Source organism: Myotis myotis, unplaced genomic scaffold (assembly GCF_014108235.1).
Source record: "Myotis myotis isolate mMyoMyo1 unplaced genomic scaffold, mMyoMyo1.p scaffold_m19_p_3, whole genome shotgun sequence".
Lineage (NCBI taxonomy): Eukaryota > Metazoa > Chordata > Mammalia > Chiroptera > Vespertilionidae > Myotis > Myotis myotis.
In genome coordinates, this window is record NW_023416335.1 from 115909629 (window position 1) to 115933460 (window position 23832).

At 37.4% G+C, this 23832-nt stretch overlaps 1 protein-coding gene across 6 annotated transcripts in view; it reads left to right on the forward strand.

The window, feature by feature from the left end:
• Positions 1-23832, forward strand: part of USP12 (ubiquitin specific peptidase 12) — a 121970-nt gene that overhangs the window by 82309 nt on the left and 15829 nt on the right. For 5 of the 6 annotated variants that reach the window (XR_004966407.1, XM_036301800.1, XM_036301803.1 and 2 more), the window contains 3 exons: positions 3496-3725; positions 8083-8159; positions 8271-8354. Coding sequence is in view for 5 of the 6 variants with exons in the window: in XM_036301800.1 (XP_036157693.1) it covers positions 3496-3725; positions 8083-8159; positions 8271-8354 (391 nt within the window). In the remaining variant the exon portion in view is untranslated. The remainder of the gene's footprint in view (positions 1-3495; positions 3726-8082; positions 8160-8270; positions 8355-23832) is intronic. The other variant, XM_036301801.1, reaches the window with a different exon arrangement.

The following is a 23832-nucleotide window of genomic DNA, read 5'->3' on the forward strand; positions in this document are numbered from 1 at the left end:
AGAGAAAGCAGGAGTCAGGCTGGACGGAGAAAGCAGGAGGCAGGCTGGACAGAGAAAGCAGGAGTCAGGCTGGACAGAGAAAATCAGGAGGCAGGCTGGACAGAGAAAGCAGGAGTCAGGCTGGACGGAGAAAGCAGGAATCAGGCTGGACAGAGAAAACAGGAGTCAGGCTGGACAGAGAAAGAACAGGAGTCAGGCTGGACAGAGAAAGCAGGAGGCAGGCTGGACAGAGAAGCAGGAGTCAGGCTGGACAGAGAAAGCAGGAGGCAGGCTGGACAGAGAAAGCAGGAGGCAGGCTGGACAGAGAAAGCAGGAGGCAGGCTGGACAGAGAAAGCAGGAGTCAGGCTGGACAGAGAAAGCAGGAGTCAGGCTGGACAGAGAAAGCAGGAGGCAGGCTGGACAGAGAAAGCAGGAGTCAGGCTGGACAGAGAAAGCAGGAGTCAGGAGTCAGACTGGACAGAGAAAGCAGGAGTCAGGCTGGACAGAGAAAGCAGGAGTCAGGCTGGACAGAGAAAGCAGGAGGCAGGCTGGACAGAGAAAGCAGGAGTCAGGCTGGACAGAGAAAGCAGGAGGCAGGAGTCAGGCTGGACAGAGAAATCAGGAGTCAGGCTGGACAGAGAAAGCAGGAGGCAGGAGTCAGACTGGGCAGAGAAATCAGGAGTCAGGCTGGACAGAGAAAGCAGGAGGCAGGAGTCAGACTGGGCAGAGAAATCAGGAGTCAGGCTGGACAGAGAAAGCAGGAGGCAGGCCATCCGTGGGTGAGTAAGGGGAGGTTGGCAGGTGACTGCAGAGATAAGAGGGAGAAGGTAGTATGGCCAGATCTTAAGAGCTATTTTTGATTGAGAATGAGTTTTTACCTGCAAGTGAGAGTGTGGTTGTTTAAGTGGCAGCAGGGAGCTAGAAAGGTTGCAATATGTTGAAGAGATAGAGAGTTTTGAACAGAAAGTGTTTTTTAGAAGGAACAACATAAAGGGTCAGGAAAGAAGAAAGTCACTAGGCTGAGGAAGGAAATAAGGACAGAGGGAATGAGAGGAGTAGGGAACAGGAGACTGGGGTTGGGGGTGAAGTAGTATTTCAGGGATGGAAGTTTATTCTAGTAAGAGGCAAGGTTAAAGGCAATTGACTTCTGTCGTTTTAACTTTGGCTTAGCCAGTGGTTCTCAACCTTCTGGCCCTTTAAATACAGTTCCTCATGTTGTAACCCAACCATAAAATTATTTTCGTTGCTGTTTCATAACTGTAATGTTGCTACTGTTATGAATCGTAATGTAAATATCTGATATGCAGGATGGTCTTAGGCGACCCCTGTGAAAGGGTCATTCGACTGCCAAAGGGGTTGCGACCCACAGGTTGAGAACCGCTGGCTTAGACTGATCCAATGGCAGAACCACCTGAGGGTTGCAAGCAGGGCTTGGCTTGGTCTCAGAGAGGTGGGGTGGCCAGGAGGTTTTGCAGAGGTGCAGGCTGTCTTGGTGTCCGGGGTAGTGCAGTGACTTCTGTGAGCAGTGGTGGGGAATAGTGTCATAGAGCTTTGGATTTACTGTCCTTGTGGGCAAAAACCAGTGGACACATGTCATACCAAATTAAAGATCTGTTAGATGCTTAGTCTGCATAGGCTAAAGCAGTAACTTGTAAAACTGTTAAAAACAACTTAGGGAGTTTAAGGCTAATCAAACCCCTCAGGACAAATTTATAGCAGAGAAATGAAGTGTGACTTCAGTTTTGTTCTTAATATTACTGTATTTGATTTGCAGTCCAACAGAAAGGTAAGGTTAAGTAAATTGCCTATGATATGTGATGATTAGAGGTGGATCCATAATATGAATCCAGTCTTGCACATTAAATATGATATTTGGTCTTTTTGACACCAAAATTAAACTCGTGCTTTCTTTTCTTTTCATATAGCTCCCCAAGAAATATTTTCACTTGTGCCCATTTTATTTTTATGGTAGCCTTTCAAAGGAAGATGCTATTCCATTTTACAGATAGGAAAATCATGTTTCTTAACCTTTTGAATTTTGTTTTTATAAGTTGTTGATTTGAAGTCCTTTGCCCATTTTGCATTTTCTTTTGTATTTGTAGAGAATATTAATAATTTCCAGGTTTTACTGTTTATTTTTAACTTTTAAATGATTCCTAATGCATAGCGCTTAATTTTGTGCAGTCATATCTGTAGCTCTTCTAAAATGTAATTTTTGATATTCGTTTCATCTTACCAGTGGTTCTCAACCTTCCTAATGCCGCGACCCTTCAATACAGTTCCTCATGTTATGGTGACCCCCAACCATAAAATTATTTTCATTGCTACTTCATAACTGTAATTTTGCGACTGTTATGAATCGTAATGTAAATATCTGATATGCAGGATGTATTTAGGCGACCCCTGTGAAAGGGTCATTCCACCCCCAAAGGGGTCGCGACCTACAGGTTGAGAACCACTGTCTTAGACTTTCCCTAAATTTTCTTCTAAATTTGTATTCTTTCATTTAAAAAATGTAGTCTTTCTGGAATTCATTAAATGTGCATTAAAGATCTGAAGGCGAAATTTCCTAACTGGGTAATTTCTCAATGCGTAGTGTTGACTAAGCTGCAGTGCTCTGTGTGCAAGGCTCACATTGTAAGCTTTGTGTGCAGCTTGGTGGAGTTCAGCTGTCTGGTCTGAATATTGGCTCTGCTGTTTCCTGGCAGTGTGAGTTTATCCTCCCTGGTCCCATTTCCCTATTTGTAAAATAATGTCAGTAACAATCTCATAGGATTGTTAAGATCAAATGAGATTCTACCTCTAAAGTCCTTATTCTTCAATTTTAGGATTGTATAATGTCAAGCACTGGGTAAAACACTTATTGTTAGCAACTGTCAGTATAACTGCAGGGAATATTTCCTGGAGTTATAAAATCTCACATTTGGAAGAGCCCTTGGAGATTATCTAGATTAAATAGATAAATCCTGATATCATTATTTCTTAAAACTCAGTAAACATCAGAGTCACCTGGAAGGGCTTTGGGAAGTCAAGGTTGCAGGCCTCACCTCTGACTGACTGACTAAATCAAAATCTCTGGGATGTATGGCCCAGTCATTTGTAAGTTTGACATACGTTCTGTGTGATTTTTATGCGTTTGGCTTGACAGCAGCAAGAGGTTGTCCACCTTCTTAAAAACTGCCATGTTGTAATATATGTGGGATAATAAATTAGATGAGCTAATAAAAAGCAATTGTTTCTTGTCTTCCCAGTACATTATGTTAAATGTATGAGGATAGGTTTTGCCCTTTTCTCATGGATCAGTTAGTATTATTTTTTTAAAAAAATTCATCTTAACTTTATTTCTCCAAATTCAGTCATAATTTTTAGATGTGAAAGATATTTATTTCTTGTAAATTACTAACACTACCAAATATTTTTACTTAGTTCTAATGGAATACTATTCTTTTTTAAAGTTAGCTTTTAAATGAAGTTATTCATTCTGAAATAATTCTCTAATATATTTCTATTTTTAGAGCTTTTTGACAACTATATGCAGCAAGATGCCCATGAGTTTTTAAATTACCTACTAAATACAATTGCTGATATTTTACAAGAAGAGAGAAAGCAGGAAAAACAAAATGGCCGTCTCCCGAATGGTAACATTGACAGTGAGAACAACAACAGCACACCAGACCCAACATGGGTTCATGAGATTTTTCAGGGAACATTAACTAATGAAACCAGATGTCTTACATGTGAAACTGTAAGTATATTGTAACATTTTGTATAGAAAAAAATTTAATTCATTATTGTAAAAGTTTTTTGAGGATAATAAGTATGAGAGATAAACTTGGAAGCTGTAATTCTTAGGTGTAGGACAGTGATAGTGAACCTATGACACACGTGTCAGAGTTGACACGCTTTTTGGTTGATTTTTCTTTGTTAAATGGCATTTAAATATATAAAATAAATATCAAAAATATAAGTCTTTATTATGGTTGCAAATATCAAAAAATTTCTATATGTGACACGGCACCAGAGTTAAGTTAGGGTTTTTCAAAATGCTGACACGCCGAGCTCAAAAGATTCGCCATCACTGGTGTAGGATAAATGTTAAAGATGGACTTGTTAGGTGAAAAGAAATCTCTCAACATGGAAGCATGGAACAAAGTTTGGAATCTTGGAGGGAAGGTGGGGGAGGGTGTGTGGGTGGGAGGTAATTAACCAAGGACCTTGTATGCATATATGCAAGAAAGAATCTCTACACATTTTCATAATGCTGCTTTTGTGAACATCTGCGGTGACAGAAAAATACTGCAGTGAGCTGTTTGATTTTGTTTCATTTCAAAAGGCCATAGACCCTTGTCTGGAAATCATGTATTAGTTCAGCTCGTAAGAAACTTATAGGTCAGGGAGGTATACTATTTTGTTTTTCCTCTTTCACAGTTATATTTATTGTTTATGGTTGGAATAAAGACTAAAGCATACTGTGTACACTTGAAGAGGGAAAAATACTCCGTTGCCAAGACCCCAGTGGCTGATGTGGAGCATCTTTTCATGTGCTTATTTGCCATCTGTATATCTTCTGTGGTGCGGTGTCTGCACACATATTTTTCCTATTTTTAAAATAGGGTTGTTTTCATGTTGTTGAGTTTTAAGAGTTCTTTGTATAATTTGGATATACTTCTTTATTACTAGCAGATATGTCTTTTGCAAATATTTTCTCCCAGTCTGCGGTCTTATCTTCTCATTCTTTTAACAATGTTTTTGGCAGATCAGAAGTTTTTAATATTTCAATTTTAAGATTTTTATATTAGTAAAGTCCAGTTTTTTTTTTCTTCATGGAAATACTGTTGGTGTTCTTGAAATGCTTTTGGTGTTGTATCTCTAACAAGTTTTTACCAAACCCAAGGTCATCTAGATTTTCTCCTATGTTAATCTTTTAAGAGTTTCATAGTTTACATTTTATAATTTGTGAAAGGTATAAGATTGATGTCTAGATATTTTTCCTTTGCATGTAGATGTCAAGTTGTTCCAACACCATTTGTTTGAAAAAAAAAATCATAACCAACACCAATGAGTGATATATTGAGTGTTTATGCATTAATTTTTAAACTATAAACTTGGCATTTGCAGAATGATCATTGTCAGTATTGTGACTTTAATTAATGAAGGACATAATAGTAGTAAATAAATAAAATTTCCTTTTCTAAATAAATTTGTATTGGTGAGCCGCTTTCAGATCAAGTTAAAGAGGTATGACTGAATGGTTAAATACATTAACAGCCTGCGAAGATGTTTTTGAGTTAGAGAGTAAAGGTATCTTTGGTGTTGTGCTCTGTTCATTGGTGCAACCATCAGTTAATTGCAGTAATGGCTTTGAATGGTCAATGTTTGATGTTGGGGATTCAATTCAATACTCATTTTTATTCAATCTAAGCAAATTCAATTTTTTACTGAATTAATTGGGGTGACATTGGTTAATAAAATTATATAGTTTCAGATGTACGATTCTATAATACATCATCTGTATGTTGTATTGTATATTTACCACCCTAAGTCAAGTCTCCTTCCATCAACATTTATACCCCCTTTATCCTCTTCTGCCTGCCCCCTTTCCTTCTCAACTTCAATTATTTTAACATGAGTTTTTTGATGTATCTTATAAAGAAATTTTTTTTATCGTAACTGAATTCTAAGCTTCAGGAAACATTGACAGATTATTGGAGCAGTATTTCTAACACAAACCAAGTTCTATTATACTAAACATCAAGCAACTGCCAAATTATCTAATTTACAACTACTTAGATAATTTGGCAGTTGCTTGATGTTTAGTATAATAGAACTTGGTTTGTGTTAGAAGATATATATAATTCAACCTTCTTCATTGAGATAGAAAAGAATTGAATTTGTTTAGGATGTTGAGCAATGAAGTAATAGGTGAGACTGGCAAGGTAGGTTTGGGAATCTATGTGGAGGTCTTTGGGATGCTCTGCTAAGGACTTAGAAGTTTATTTTGTAGACTGGGGATATTGGGAGATGGGAGAAAGTTCTATCAGCCATCCTTATTAGCGCTCAAATATTTATTAATTTGATTTGTAATGTGTAGATAGTGATCTGTCTACCCATTCTTCACTAGGACCTCCTGTGGCCTATAATATATTTGTAGATAGTCTCCCATGAGTTAAGGGAATTGAGAATATTTTCTCATAATCTACAATGTAATTTTGATGTTCATTAGTACCAAATTTCATTTAGTTTTGCACAAATATTTAAATACCAACTATACCAAGTAAAAGATGGGTAGAGGTTGGGGGAAGATTTCTGGTCTCAAGATGCTCATAGGGTATTGATGTCCGCTCAACAACTAGTCAGCAGTTCCAGTACAGTGTGTATGGTTTAGGGAACCATACACAAGATGCCATGGAGCCAGAGAACAGTAGACCTAATCCAGGTAGGAGTGGGAAGCATTTGGGAAGGTTCGGATGGACTTCCTGGAGAAGGTAGTGTTTGTATGGCAGATTTTAGTGATGCAGTTGTCACTCTCCTAGTTGGTAGGAGGCTGGTTTCTGTAACAACACCCCCTTCTGGTGTTCTCTGTTTTGTGATGCTTCTTTCTTGCTCTCATTACTTGGCTTTTCTTCTTTCATTTATCCTTTTAAAGTAAGTATCCTCCAGAGTTTCATTTTGGACTGCCTCTCACTCTGTATTGGGAGGGTTATGTTCCATTTCATTACCACCTGTGCTGGCAATTTCCTAGTTAGACTTGTTCACTTAGTTTTAGACCTGTATCTCCCAGATGCCGGGTCTGACCTCATATTGGGACGTAGTAGCCCAACAATAACCAGACATGTTTACAAACACTTAAAAGTTAAGCACTGCCCCATTTAGCAATCACCTGGCACCAACACAAATAATTGTGAACAGAAACATAAGTAACTCAGATATATCCAGATGATCCAGAGCATCCTTATGTCAAATTTTTTATGTTGCCATAAAAATGAAAATTTAAGATGAAGACCCTTGAGACAGTGTCTGAGAACCACAAAACTCATTTTGAGAAACACCATACTCCTTCATCTGTATTTCTCTTTGGGCCTGTCTGATCTGATACAAAGCTGATCTGATATACAGCCCTGCCTGATCTGGCTTTATCCTACCTCTCCCATACTATCTCTTACCACCCTACCACGTTCCTACAACACCGGGCTAATTATTTTTTCTTAAACACATCATATTCTCTTTCCTCTGTTACTTGTCCTTCCCCCTTCTTCCCTCCCACCCCCCTTCTTTTTCACTGAATCTTTCAATACCCAGGTGAGTTAGCTTGCAGTGCATACACATACTTCTGTTTACTCATACTAGTATTTGCACAAGTACCTAATATATATAGTTACAAAATGTCACAAGGTAATGACTCTGAGCTTATAACGATGCAATTGAAACAGAAAAGCATTTACTGGATTGGGTGTATAGTCATTGTAGGTGAGAGACACAGGGGAACTGAGTCAGACTTTTCTCCTATTGTATGGTCACTTTGGACATGAAGTCACTGAAGGAGGAAATAGCAAGGAAAATTGATGTCAGAAGTTCTGGTCTAATCCAATTCAAATGAATAAGTAATAACCATTTTTATAAGGCGATTTGCCCATAAGTCAAACAGAATTTTATATTAGGTTTTATTTTGAGATATAAAAGGACATAAATGAAGATTGGGATTTGGCATTTTGGGCTAAATTATTTTCTTAAATGGTAAAACAATACAGGTATCATGTCCTTTGCCAAGCATTCTCATTCATTCTTGGCCTGCTTTTGTTTTAAGAATTGGTGCATATGGTACAGTTTGTTTCATGCTTTACAGTAACACCAAGACTTTGGAAAATAATGGCATTTCATATCATACTAGCCTTTGCCAATAAGAGAATCATTCACAGGCAATCAGAGTTATTTATTCAGTGTTCTTTTGAATAATCCAAATCAAGTCCTTTTCTTTTGAACTTGGGGAAAAAGGATTCTTCATATACTTACTACTAATACTAGAATGCATTTAATTATATCATTTTGGAATAGTGGTTTACTGATATTTGAAAAAAATCAAAGGTAATTTCCTATTTTTACAGATAAGCAGCAAAGATGAAGATTTTTTAGACCTTTCTGTTGATGTGGAACAAAATACATCAATTACTCACTGTTTAAGGTAAGTGTAGTTATTCATCATGAATTTTAATGAATATCTTTAGAGTATTTCTAAATGAATACATGATTTTCTGGTAATAGACAAAATAAATTTATTTTGAATTTTACACAGGGGTTTTAGCAACACAGAAACTCTATGCAGTGAATATAAATACTACTGTGAAGAATGTCGCAGCAAACAGGAAGCACACAAGCGGTAATTTCGTGATTTTGGAATTTTTCAGTCATTCTTTGGCAGTACATGTTGTAGATGGGCTTTTCTAGCTGAAAGTGATCTATGAAAATTTACACTGAATAAAAACTCTTAATTTTATCACCAACAGTTAAGATTTATTAAGTAATTTACTAGATAAATGATAATCAACTCTAACCTCAGTGATTTTTCTGCGCTTAGTGATTGTTCAATAATCATGAGCCAGTACAGTTAAAGTATTTGGCTTAGAAGCTTTCTTGATTATGTAAACTTTTTTCTTGGTGAGGGAAAAGGGTCTTTTTTCAGCCCCAACCTAGTTTCTGCAATTCCTACATAGGACTTTGTACCGTCACTTAGTACGTCATTCTAAAGATGGGCGTGGGTACCAAGGAATGGTACCCACATCACCATTCTTGTTATTTTACTCTGTATTTTTAAACAATCTCAGACTCAGAGAAAAGTTGCAAGAAGAGTAGCAAGAATGCTTTTATACACTAAACCATTTGAAACGAAGGTCCTGGTGTGATTTCATGATCCTGGACATTTTAGTAGCTATTTCCTACCAATAGGGAAATTTTCCTATGTACCTTATCCATCCAAGTCAGGAAAAGTAACGCTGACATGTGACTGTTATTGTAGATCTGACTTTAGTATCACCAGCTGTCCCAATAATGCCCTTTTGAGAAAAGAGGATCCAGTCCAGAATCGCACAGTGCATTTAGTATTCACGTCCCTTTAGTCTTTCACATTTGGAACTGTTCTTAGTCTTTTCCTGACTTTAATAATCTTGGCACTTTTCAAAATTGCAGATTAGTTATTATTTAGAAAGTTCCTCTTTGGGTTTATCTCATGTTTTGTAAAATTTGGTTCAGGTTATGTATTTGGGGTGGGGATCTTACAGAAGTGATGCTGTATTCTTCTTATTGTATCCTATTATGTAGCACCCGGTTTTGATTTGTCTTCTGCTGGGTTTTCCCAAGACCATTCCTGGATTTGGTAGTTGCTATTGCTAGAAAGACTCAGTATAACAATCATGTTCACAGCTAAGATTTATTATAGGGTAAGGTGACAAAGCATATTCAGCAAGGAAAGCTAAGGCAAGCTCCCAAGAGTTTTGCCCTAGAGGAGTCACACTGAAGACACACTTAACCCCTCCAGTGTTCTGCATAAACCATATTGTTTGTCTGAACAATTTCACATTGAAACACCCTTCTCATTTAGGGAATGGTGGGACTACTCTCTAAATCAAGCATGTCAAACTCGCAGCCCACGAACCGCATGTGGCCCACAACGAATATTTTTGTGGCCCAGCCAGTATAATGGCTTGTAAGAAATGTTTTAATAAAAATTTCATAACTTAATTTTTATAATATCCTATTATACATAATTATTAATAACAAACTACAACGTTCACTAATGACTGATTACTATAATTGTGTTGCATTCAATTCTCTTACGCACCTTAAGTACAGGTGCACCATTTCTCTCCATTAATGCTAGCAGTGAATATTTTAGCAGCCGATTGCCATGTCACTAGTCTTGTACTGACTTGTTTGGGGTGCACAACAGGAAGTATTTCACTTCCGGAGAACAAGAAAAGCAGGTTTATTTGCATTATGCTTATTAAATTGTGCAGTTATTCAGTGTCTGGTAAGTTAATGTTCAAGAAAAAATACTAATTTTATTAAAATGTTCTATTATTTTATGTTAATGATTACTCATTTATTTTAGCCCTTTGTATTCAGCATGTCTCTATTGAAATAAACCTGCATTTCTAAGAAAATTGAAGCTTTTGTTTTTTTGCGGCCCACATAAACTTAAAATTTGCTTATTTGGCCCGTGTTAGCCTTTAAGTTAGACATGCTTGCTCTAAATCCAAGTTCCCAGTAGTTAACAGTGGACCATCTTTGCATGCAGATCTTTCTTCCGAGGACTGTGTGAGGGCTGATGTATTAACTGTTTTCTTCACACTCCATTACTGATGCTGTTGTCTTTGAACTCTTGATTATGGTGATGTCTCCCAGAATTCTCCACTGTAATCTGTGCTTTTTCCCATTTGTAATTCATATTTTGTTGTGAAGGTATTTTGAAATTCTAAATATCCCCATTTCTCATTAAACTTAATTTTTTTTGTTTTTTGAAATCTCAGCATGAACTCAAAAGATTCCTATTTATTTTCAGTGGGTTGTGATCCATTACCATTTTTATTTCTTTTCATGTTCAGATTATCCCTGATTTGGCTAGTAAGAGCTCCTACAAGCTGACTCCTGTGTCTTTGTTGTTGTTGTTGTAATTTTATCCCCTTCACATGTATGTACATGCACAATTCTCTCTCATGTAGATGTGTTGCTTACTCTGGGGGGGCTTCTCTCTGCCCCTACCTGTACAGATGTCTATCTTTTATGGGCCTACTATGGTTAAACTGAAATGTTCATGAAGGGAAGGGAAAGAACTTAGATTTTTAATTGATTATATTTTTGTTTTTTGGACACAGACTTTATTTATTGGTAAGGGAAGTGCTTTGGTAATGGACACAGGTAATCAAAACAGACTACTCAGTATCCCCTTCAGATGTTTGGAATACCTCAAATAAGTTTGACTAGAGGCATAGGCGCTGATGTATTACATTAATCCTGAAAATGTTGTAGAAAATGCCTAAGACTTTTGGTTAAGGAAGGTAGAGTCAGCTAAAAGGAATGTAACTCAAACTTCATTGATTAAATGGAGGAAAGCCCATCTGTGAGCATAAGCTGGTCTTCATATAGCATGACAAAAGAACCATACATGAGTGAGCAATTAGGAATTATCTACAGGGTTAAGCTGTTTGTTTTAAAGATGTATACATGAGATTTTTCTACATTATTTAATATTAATCTTTTATTAAATTACATGGGGAATATATTGTCTTTGTACAGAAATTAGAAAATATATCTAAGTATAAATCACATAAGAATTATTATTCATGAAAACACTACATTTTTGTATAAATCCTAGATATTTTAAGTGCATATGTATGTACACACAATTTTTGAAATGGAATCAAACTTCATATACCGTTTTGTTACTTTTTTCACTTACTGAATTGCAGCCATGTCAATGAAAACATCAGTCTTAACAGGAGCTGCATAGTATTTTTTTTATGGTCATACCTGTCTACCAATCCTCTATGTAGATTGTTTCCATTTTTTCACTGTTTTGATGCTTTGATGCAGATATTTTGTATGTGTACACACCTCCTCACCCATATATTTTCAGACAGATTTTAGAGTATTTCTTGTATTGTAGGATAAATTATGTGTAACTACATGGAAAGGCACCAATACAAAAATTATGTATTTTCCACTAGGATGGAGTATCAACTCTTCCTTGCAGTATGATATTGGAGAAGTCTTTTTGGGTCTGAGTTGGATTAGTTGATTTCTAAGATCCCTATCATCTCTAAAACTCTGTAGTTTCTGGTCTCAGGATAAGATTGTATTGAATATATGATCATAGCTCTTATTAAAGAAACAAAAATTAATTTGACTTAAAAATGTGTCCATTTGGATGAAGGACAAAAACCACATCATTAGTGGAGCTAGAAAAAGCATTTGACAAAATTAAACACCCTTTCATGAGAAAAACACTTATAAAACTAGGAATAGAAGGAACATACCTCAACATAATGAAAGCCATATATGAAAAGCCTACAACAAACATCATATTCAACAGTCAAAAACAAAAAGCTTTTTCTCCAAGATCAGGAAGAAGACAGAGATGCCTGCTCTCGTCACTTTTATACAGCACAATATTGGAAGTCCTAGCCAGAGCAATTAGGGAAGAAAAAAAGAAAAGGCTTCCAAATCTGAAAAGTAAAGTAAAATGATCTCTGTTCACAGATGGTGTGATCTTAAATATATATAAATCACTAAATATTTTTATATGTTTTTTTAAAATTGATTTCAGAGAGAGAAAGGAGAGGGAGAGATAGAAATATCAATGATGAGAAAGAATAATCAATCGGCCGCCTCCTGCACAGCCCCTATTGGGGATCAAGCCTGCAACCTGGGCATGTACCCTGATCAGGAATCAAACCTGTGATCTTTTGGCGCATGGGTCAACACTCAGCCACTGAGCCACATCGGCTAGGACTCAGGTTTTTCGTTGTTAATATATAAAAACTGATTTTTATTGATTTTGTATCCTGTATTTTGCTGAGTTTGTTTTAGTTCTAACAAGGTTTTGTTAGATGTTTGATGTTTCTGTCTCTCTTCCACTTCCTTCTTCTCTGAAATCAATAAAAACTTAAAAAAAAAAATCCCATTTACAAATCATCAAAAAATACTTAGGGATAAATTTAATCAAAGAAGTGAAAAACTTGTGAAAACTGTGAAATATTGCTGAAAGAAATTAAAGGAGATACATATAAATAAATGAAAAGGTATCCTCTGTTCATGAATTAGAAGACAATATTATTAAAATGGCCATACTGCCCAAAGCAGTCTATAGATTCAAAGCAATACCTATCAAAATCACATTGGCATTTTTTTTAAATAGAAAAAAAAACATTCAAAATTCATATGGGAAATTTTAAAGGACTCTGAATAGCCAAACAATCTTGAGAAAGAAAAACAAGGCTGGAGGGCTCATACCTCCTGATTTTTTAAATACATATTACAAAACTGTAATCAAAACAGTATGGTACTGCCCTGCTCGGTGTGGGTCAGTGGTTGAGGCATCGGCCTGAGCACTGAAGGGTCTCGGGTTCAGTCCCCAGTCAAGGGCATGTACCTGAGTTGCAGGTTCGGTCCCCAGGCCCTGGTCAGGGAGCGTGTGGGAGGCAACCAATTGATGCGTCTCTCACATCGATCTCTCTGTCTCTGTCTCTCTCTCTTTTCCCCTTTTCTTCTTTTTCCCTCCTTTTCTCCCCTCTTCTTCCTTCCACTCTCAAAAACACAAACAAAAAAAACAACAGAAAAATATTTTTGGGTGAGGATTAACAACAACAAAACAGTGTGGTACTAGCATAAAGATATGTAGACCAATGGAACAGAATAAAGAGCCCAGAAATAAACCCTCACTTTATTGTCAGATGGGCTTCAACAAGCGTGCCAAGGCTACACAATAGGGAAAGGATAGTCTCTTCAACAAGTGGTGCTGGGAAAACTGGATATCTGCATGCAAAAAAATGAAGTTGCACCCTTACCCTATAGCATATACAAAAATTAAGTCTAAATGGATTTAACACCTAAACATAAGACTTAAAACTGTAAAACTTATAGAAACAAAAATAGGGGGAAAGCTTCATGACATTGAATGTGACAATAATTACTTGACTATGACGCCAATAGCACAAGCAACAAAGCAAAAGTAGACAAATGGTACTATATCAAACTGAAAAACTCGTGCACTACAAAGGAAGCAATAAGAGTGAAAAGTAATGAATGGGAGAAAATACTTGCAGAGTATTCACAGAATGGGAGGAAATATTTAAGAACCAGATATCTGATAAGAGATTAATATCCAAAATACATAAAGAAGTCCTATAGTTCAGCAACAAAAAACCAAATCACTCAGTTACAAAATGGGCAAAGACTTGAATAGACATTTCTCCAAAGAAAATGCACAAATGGCCAACAAGTATATGAAAAGATGCTCGACACCACTAATCATCAGGGAAATGCAAATTAAACCACAGTAAGATATCACTTCTCACAGTTAGGATGGCCACAATAAAAGAGAGAAAGAGAGAGGAAATAAGTATTGGTGAGGATGTAGAGAAATTGGAACCCTTGTGCACTGCTGGTGGGAATGTAAAATGGTGCCACAGTTACGGAAAACAGTGTGGAGGAACCTCAAAAAATTAAATAAAATTACCATATGATTCAGCAGGGCTACTTCTGGGTATAGATCCAGAAGAATAGAAAACAGGATTTCAAAGAAATGTGTACTCCCAGGTTTTTTGCTACACTATTCACACTAACCAAGTGGTGAAAACAACTTAAAATGTCCCTTGACAGATGAGTGGATAAAGAAAATGTGGTATGCACATACAATGGGATTATTATTCAGCCTTATAAAGGAAGGAAATCCTGTTACATGCTACAACATGGATGAACCTTGAGTGCATTATGCCAAGTGAAATAAGCCAGTCATAAAATGACATTCTGTATGATTCCAGTTTTATGAAGAATCTAAAGTAGTCAAATTCTTAGAAACAGGAAGTATAGTGGTGATTCCCAGAGTCTGGGGAAGAGGAATGTGGGTTGTACAGGAGGCCTAGTTTCAGTTTGCAAGATGAAAAAGTTCTTGAGATCTATTGCATAATAATACGTGTATCTAACATTACTGTACTGCACACTTAAAAAGGATTAAGATGGGCCCTGGCTGGGTGACTTGGTTGGAGTGTCGTTCTATATACCAAAAGGTTATGGGTTCAATTCCTGGTCAGGGCACATACCTAGGTTGAGGGCTCCATCCCCAGTCTGGGTGCGTATGGGACGCAGCTGATCTGTGTATCTCTCTCACATTGATGTTCCTTTCTTCTCCCTTCCTCTCTTAAAACATAAATAAGTAAATAACATATTCTCAGGTAAGGGTAATAAAAAAAAGGATTAAGATGGTAAAGTTTATGTTATGTGTTTTTACAACAATAAATAACCATGTAAAGTTTGACTTTCATTCATGAAATATGTTTGAATTAATATAAAGACAGTGTCTTTAAAAAGATTCAATTTGGAAACACTGAAGAACGATTTCTGCACATGTTTTTAATATGCCCTAAATAAGTTTTCTGTGATTAAATGAATTTGCTGTATAAAATTTCCTGATAGTTATTTATGATTCATATTGTAGACTCTGAGAAGACTCACATAACAGAAAAGATTTCTTTTATCTAGCTTTTTCAAGAATTTATTTGCACATAGACTCCTTTTATACAGCATACCTACTGAACTGTGTATAGCACAGTCCAGGAAAAATGCCAGTTTGGTAAATGGGATGTAACAGTCATAGACCTTTGTCTAGCGGGAGGACAGAGCACAGGGAGAAAGTGGAGGCTGTCCCTGGGGAACTGGAATGAGAAAAGATTTGATGGCTTTGTTTCAGTTAGTGCTACCCTGTCCTCTGGGCCTTGTGGGAATGATGCCGATTTTAAAGAGTAATATTTCTGTTGCTCCTCTCTCACTCTGATGATGAATAACCGTGGACTGGGAGCTAAGCCAGCCTGACTGACTCCTTGCCTACACATGCTTCCTTTCTCTTTATTTGTGCTATCCCTTGATCCCGAATTTGGCTTAGCCTACTTCTAGGACCAAACCTGTCCTTATGAGGCATTGAAGAAGGCTCTGCACTGCCCAGGTGACTCAGCATCAAGTTGTCATGTCCACATGTCCATCTCTATCTGTCCTAGATCTCATAATTGAGATTCTCTCTATTCCTGCAGTCATGTCCTTCCCTTTTGCTCCATTTTTGTAACTGGATCCATATCTTAATCCTCTGTGTCCAGGTCTTATATAGTAAGCATCAAGTCAGGATCTTTTCAGCAATGGGAATTTGTCTTACTTTAGTCCACATCCCGAACTACCCTTGCACACACTTCATCTTAAGTCCATTCCAGGCTGCTCTAACAAAACACCATGAACTGGGTGCATTATAAACAACAGAAATTTCTTTCTCACAGTTCTGGAGGCTGGGAAGTCCAAGGTCAAGATGCCAGCATGGTCTTGTTCTGGTGAGGACCCTCTTCCTGGTTCATAGCTGGTGTTCTCTCACTGTGTCCTCACATGGTAGGAGGGTACCAGCAACCTGTCTGGTGCCTCATCTCTCATACACACGAGTCCCATTCATGAGGACTACACCCTCATAACTAAGCACCTCCCAAAGGCCTCACTTACTAGAACCATCACATTGGGCTTTTGGATTTCAACATGAATTTTGAGGAGGGGGCACATTCAGACCATAGCCCTCTGACCCCACCCTATTAGAATTCTCCTGAATCCGACCTGTGTTTGTGCTTTTCTGGGTCTTTCTGTTTTGACAGGTTGATGCTGCGTACCTGGTAGCAACTCTAGGTAGTGCTCAGTATTTTGTTCCACCTGTGGTAGGGGCACTCCATGGACCTCATCCATCCACTGACCTGCCCTTCACTTATAACACAGGCTGGAGGTCAGGCTCTGTCTTGTCTGACTCCTCAGTGTCCTCCTCATACCAAATCATAGCATCATATTCCTTTCTCATTCCTCAGCCCAATTTGCTCCAGTTAGTTCTTGTTGACATTACAGTTTATGAGAGTGTGGAATTTTATGTCTGTATAATTTTAAGCTTTTCTGCGTGGTTAAGACCTCTACTAACAGTATTTAGTAAATTTTTATGTGCCTGTGCTGGGATATTAAATCTCTGTGTCAGAGTTTGCAAACTGTGCCCCCTGGGCCAAATTCAGTCTATAGACCTCTTTGCTTGGCTCACACAGTTTATACAAATGGAAAATTGTACTTTAAAAATATGGTTTCTCACTATTCTTGAAAAAATCAAAACAGCAGACAGCACTGGGCCTGCATTCTACCATGCGCTGCCCTCAGTTGCCTGCAGTTGAGTCCTTGGTGTTCTAGTTAGGACTGGGTGCATACTCTGTCAGTTCTCCTGCCCCTCCTGCTCTGCTGGCTTGATTTCACTTCTGGCTCTTCTTTGGAGGACTCCCTTGGGCTACTGCAGAAGGGAGTTTCTGGGAATTTCTTTCATCTCTGAGTGACATGTGGAGAATAGAATATGAAAGCCCAGCTGTCATTGCTGTGGTTGAGAGAAATTCAGTCCAGGGTTCCCGGGGGGGGGGGGGGGGGCTGGAGGGGCCTGCCTTCTGTGGTATTCTGTGTGTGACCTACCCCTTCCCAGTTTTTCTCCCCTTCCTCGGCTTCCTCACCTTCCTCACCTTCCCTCAGTCTGCCCTGGAGCACTGCCTGGATAAATCTCCCAGTAGGACCCAAAATGGGGAGGTTGTGCTCACTCCTCACCATAGTCTCACCACCTTTTATTATAGGGGCTGCAGTCATTTGAGTTTATAACCTGGTATGTAATGTGGACGGTAAATTCTTACTAAGAAAATAATACCTGTTATCTACTCATTCCTGTCTCATGGAAAATACTTTGATTAGGTTGGAAGAGGACATGCTTGTTTTGAAAAATCACACTATTGATTCAGTGTAAGTTTCTGGAGAATTTACATTGGGGTGAGGATGCTTCTCTTTAGAAGGAAGAATATGCTGTAGTAATTTTAAATGCCTCTTCCATATTTATTACTTTATTACTTTAGGAATATAAAGGAATCTGTCCATGTTATTTTTACAGTTACTGATTTTTAGAAAGAACCTGAGGGAGAAATCATCCATTCATTTAGTGTAACATCATCACCAAGTGGGGTTTATATGTTGCTGGATCCAATTTGCTAATGTTTTGTTAATGATTTTCACATATATGATATCTAATGAGGGATACTGGTCTGTGATTTTATTTTCGTGTAATACCTTTGTCAGATTTTGATACTGGGTTTATGCTGACTGTAAATATGAGTTGGGGATCATTCCCTTCTCCTTTTATTCAACAGTTTATATGATACATTTTCTTTCTTTCTTAAATGTTTGATAGAATTCCCCAGTGATGCTCTTTGGTCAGGTTGTTTCTTTTGAAGGGGAGAGGGGTTAGTTACAAATAGATAATGTAGTATTTAGATTTTTTTATTCTTTCTTATTTTCAGTTTTGATAAATTGTGTGGTGTTTTTTTTTAAGCAGTTTGTCCAACATCTAAGTTATTTGTATAATGTTGAGAAAATTCTTCTGGATCTATGTTCTACTGGAAATTTTTAAAGAATAACTTGTTTTAGCAACTCTACATGGGTCTGATGTATATAAAGTTGGATTGATTACTAGATATAAAATTTCATGTCTTTTTTTACATTCAGGAAGTATTTTCCAATGCCATTTAGAAACTTTCACCATCATTGTTTCAAGTTGTATAATATTCTGTTATGTTTATAATGTAATATATTTCAACATTTCCTGTTGTTGAATAGTGAGGATTTCCCTAAATTTTTTAAATTAAATCTTTATTGTTGAAAGTATTACATATGACCCCCTTTCTTCCCCCCATTGACCCCTTCTAGCCTGCCCCAAGCCATCACCATCCTGTTGTCTGTGTCCATGGGTTATACATACATGCATACAAGTTCTTTGGTTGATAACTTCCCACCCACCCACCCTCCCCCACCTTCCCTCTGAGATTCCGCAATCTGTTCTATGCTTCTATGTCTCTGGATCTATTTTGTTCATTAGATTCCACATATGAGTGAGATCATGTGATACTTGTCTTTCTCCAACTGGCTTATTTTGCTTAGCATAATACTCTGCAGGTCCCTCCATCCTGTCTCAAAGGGTAAGAGGCTCTTTTTTACTGCTGCATAATATTCTATAGTATTTCACAGCTTTTTTATCCACTCATCTACTGATGGGCACTTGGGCTGTTTCCAGATCTTAGTTATAAACTGTGCTGCTATGAACATAGGGGTGCATACATTCTTTCTGATTGGTGTTTCGGGTTTGTTAGGATATATTTCTAGAAGTGGAATCACTTGGTCAAATGGAAGTTCCATATTTAATTTTTTTTAAAATCTATTTTATTGATTTTTTACAGAGAGGAAGGGAGAGGGATAGAGAGTTAGAAACATCAATGAGAAGAGAAACATCGATCAGCTGCCTCCTGCACACCTCCCATTGGAGATGTGCCCACAACCAAGGTACATGCCCTTGACCGGAATCGAACCCGGGACCCTTCAGTCCGCAGGCCAACACTCTATCCACTGAGCCAAACCGGTTAGGGCCGTATTTAATTTTTTGAGGAAACTCCATACTGTTTTCCATAATGGCTGCAGCAGTCTGCATTCCCACCAGCAGTGTACCAGGGTTCCCTTTTCTCCACATCCTTACCAGTACTTGTCATTTGTTGATTTGTTGTTGGTAGCCATTCTGACAGGTATGAGGTAATATCTCATTGTCATTTTAATTTGCATCTCTCTAATGATCAGTGACTTTGAGCATTTTTCATATGTCTCTTGGCCATCTGTATGTCCACTTTGGAGAAGATTTTATTTAGGTTCTTTGCCCATTTTTTTTAATTGGATTGTTTGTTTTCCTTTTTTTTAAGTTGTATGAGTTCCTTATATATTTTGTATATTGATCCTTTATCAGATGTATCATTGCCAAATTTGTTCTCCCATATGTTAGGCTCCCTTTTCATTTTGTTGATGGTTTCTTTTGCTGTGCAGAAGCTTTTTATTTTGATATAGTTGCATTTGTTTATTTTCTTGTTAGTTTCCTTTGCCCTAGGAGATGTATCAGTAAACATAGTGTTACTAAAAAAACAAAAACAAACAAAAAACCAAAAAAACATAGTGTTACTAGAAATATCTGAGATTTTGCTGCTTATGGTTTCTTCTAGGATTTTTATGGTTTCATGACTTACATTTAAGTCTTTTATCCATTTTGAGTTTATTCTTGTGTATGGTGTAAGTTGGTGGTCTAGTTTCATTTTTTGCATCTACCTGTCCAATTTTCCCAGCACCATTTATTGAAGACACTGTCTTGATCCATTGTATGCTCTTCCCTTCTTTGTCAAATATTAATTGAGCGTAATGGCTTGGGTCAATTTCTGGGGTCTGTGTCCTGTTCCATTCATCTATATGCTTGTTTTTGTACCAGTACCAGGCTGTTTTGATTATGATGGCTTTATAGCATTAACTTGGTATCTGGTATTGTGATCCCTCCAACTTTATTCTTCTTAGTCAACATAACTGCGGCTATTTGGGGTCTTTTTTGGTAACATATAAATTTTTGGAGTGTTTGTTCTAGAATCTAGATCTATGAAATGTGCTGTTGGTATTTTATAGGGTTTGTATTGAATCTGTAGATTGCTTTGGGTAGTATGGACATTTTAATAATGTTAATTCTACCAATCCATGAACACAGTATATTCTCCCACTTGATTATACCTTCCTCTATGTCTTTTTCCATGTCCTGCTGTTTTCCAAGTACAAGTCTTTTACCTCCTTGGTTAAGTTTATTCCTAAGTATCGTAATGTTTTTTGTTGCAATCTCAAATGGGATTTAGTTTCTCTTTCTGAGAATTCATTATTGATGTATAAAAATACCATCGATTTTGGGGTATTAATTTTGTATCCTGCTACCTTACTAAATTCATTTATTAAATCTAGTAGTTTTTTGGTGAAGCCTTTAGGGTTTCTATGTACAGTATCATGTCATCTGCAAATAATACAAGTTTTACTTCCTCCTTTCCAATTTGGATGCCTTTTATGTTTTCTTCTTGTCTTATTGCTGTGACTAGAACTTCCAGTACTATTCTATATAATAAAAGGCTACTATGCAAATCGACTGAACAGCAGAACGACCAGTCACTGACGCGCACTGACCACCAAGGGCAGATGCTCAACTCAGGAACTATCCCCGGTGGTCAGTGCGAACCCACAGGGGGAGTGCCGCTTAGCCAGAAGCTGGGCTCATGGCTGGCAAGTGCAGAGGTGATGGCGGGAGCTCTCCCACCTCTGCGGCAGCACTAAGGACCCTTCGGCGGACATCCCCTGAGGGTTCCCGGACTGTGAGAGGGCACAGGCCTGGCTGAGGGATCCCCTGCCCCCAGTGCACAAATGTCGTGCATCGGGCCTTTCGTGTTGAATAAGACTGGTGAAAGTGGCCCTAGATGGTTTGGCTCAGTGGATAGAGCTGTGGCCTGTGGACTGAAAGGTCCCAGGTTCAATTCCGGTCAAGGGTACGTACCTCGGTTGCAGGCTTCTCCCCGGCCTGGGCCCTGGTTGGGTCTCCGGCAGTAGGCAAATAATTGATGTGTTTCTCTCACATCGATATTTCTCTCTGTCTTTCCCTCTCTCTTCCACTCTCTTTAAAAAGCAATGGAAAAATACCCTCTGGTGAGGATTAACCAAAAGAGTGGTGAAAGTGGACATCTCTTATTCCTGTTCTTCTGGAAAAGGTTTTAGTTTTTTCCATTGAGTATGATGTTTGCTGTAGGTTTGTCACATATGGTCTTTATCATGTTGAGATATGATCCCACTGTTGCCACTTTGCTGAAAATTTTTACCAAAAATGGGTATTGGATTTTTGTGGAATGATTTTCTGCATTGATGGATATGATCATGTGATTTTTGTCTTTCAGTTTGTTTATGTGATGTATCACGTTTATTAATTTGTAAATATTGTACCAGCCTTGCATCCCTGGAATAAATCCCACTTGGTCATGGTGTAAGGTCTTTCTAATATATTGCTGGATCCAATTTGCTAATATTTTGTTGAGGATGTTAGCGTCTATGACATAGACTCTATGTTCATCAGGGATATTGGCCTGTAATTCTCTTTCTTTGTGGTGTCTTTATCTGGTTTTGTAATTAGGATAATGCTGGCCTCATAAAAAGATCTTGGAATTTTTTGGAATAGTTTGAGGAGTATAGGTGTTAGTTCTTCTTTGAATGTTTGGTAAAATTCCATTGTGAAGCCATGTGGACCAGGGCTTTTGTTTGCTGGGAGCTTTATTTATTTATTTGTTTTATTGCGTAAGGTATTAGTGGGAGTTTTTTTGATTACTGTTTCTATTTCATCAGTTGTTAGTGGCCTATTCAGGTTTTCTGATTCTTCCTGATTCAGTTTTGGGAAATTGTATTTTTCTAGGAATTTGTCCATCATCCACATTATCTAGCATGTTGGCATAAAGTTGTTCATAGTATATTTTTTTACAGTCCTTTGTATATCTGTAATGTCAGTGGTTACTTCTCCATTTTTGTTTCTGATTTTATTTGGGTCTTCTCTCTTTGTTTCTTGAGGAGTCTGGCTAATGGTTCATCAATCTTATTTATCCTTTCAAAGAACCAGCTCTTGGTTTCATTTTTGTATTATTCGTTTTAGTTGTCTGTGTCCTTTATTTCTGCTCTAATCTTTTTTATTTCCTTCCTTCTACTTACTCTGAGCTTCTCTTGTAGTTCTCTTTCTAATTCTTTAAGTTGTAGGGTTATGTAGTTTACTATTAATTTTTCTTGTTTTTTGAGGCAGTCTTGTAATGCTATGAACTTCCTTCTCAGCACTGCTTTTGCTTTGTTCCATACAACTTGGGTGGTTGTGTGTTCATTTTCTTTTGTTTTCAGGAAATTTTTGATTTTTTCATCTCATTGGTAACCCATTTATTGTTTAATAATATGCTATTTAGCCTCTATGTTTTTGAGTGTTTTTACTGTATTTGATTTCTAATTTCATTCCATTGTTATCTGAGAAGATACTTGATATGATTTCAGTTTTCTTGAACTTTTAGAGCCTTGTTTTGTATCCTAACATATGTTCTAGCTTTGTGAATGACTCAAGTGCTCTTGAAAAGAATGTATATTTTGCAGCTTTGTGGTTAAATATTCTATAAATGTCAATTAATTACATCTCGTCCAGTGTCATTTAGAGTCACTGTTTCCTTGTTAATTTTTTGTCTGGAAGATCTATCAGTGAAGTCAGCAGAGTATTAAACTCCCCCAAAATGACTGTTATTATTGTCGATCTGTCCCTTAATGCCCTGTAGAAGTTTTAATATATGTTTAGGTGCTCTTATATTGGGTGCATATATGTTTACCAGGGTTATATACTCTTGTTGGATTGATCCCTTTTATATTATGTAGTGACCTTTGTTGTCTCTTATGATGGCCTTCATTTTGAAGTCTATTTTGTCAGATATTATTGCTGCCCAGCTTTTTTTTTTCATTTCCATTTTCATTTTATTTTATTTTATTTCACCATCTATTTTGAATGATAGCCTTGCTGGATGTAATAATTTTTGTTTCAGTTCCCTGCTTTTCATTACCTTGAATATTTCATGCCTGTAGAGTTTCTGATGAGAAATCAGCTGACAGCCTTATGGGAGCTCCTTTGTAGGTAACAAATTGCTTTTCAGTTGCTGCCTTTTGAGATTTTTGTCTTCGTCTTTAATTTTTGGCATTTTAATTATGATGTGTTTGGGCATGGGCCAGTTTGAATTCTTCTTGCTTAGGACTCTTTGTGCCGCCTGTACTTAAGTGATTTTTTTCCTTCAATAGGTTCAGGAAGTTTTCTGCCACTATTTTTTCAAACAAGTTCTCTATCTCTTGCTCACTTTCTTCTCCTGGTTCACCTATTATGCGAATGTTATTACGTTTCATGTTGTCCCACAACTCCCTTATGCTGTCCTTCTTAATTGTCCTTTTTAATTGTTTTTGCTTCTTTGATGGAGTGATTTTTTTCTACTCTGTCTTCCAGTTCACTTATCATCATCTTTCCCTAATCTGTGTATTCCTTCAACTATGTTCTTTATTAGTGCTATGTCATTCTTCATAGTTACTATATCTTTTCTCATGCTTTTGGGCATCTTTGCTATCATTATTCTGCACTCTATGTGTGATCAATTTCTTATCTCCATTTC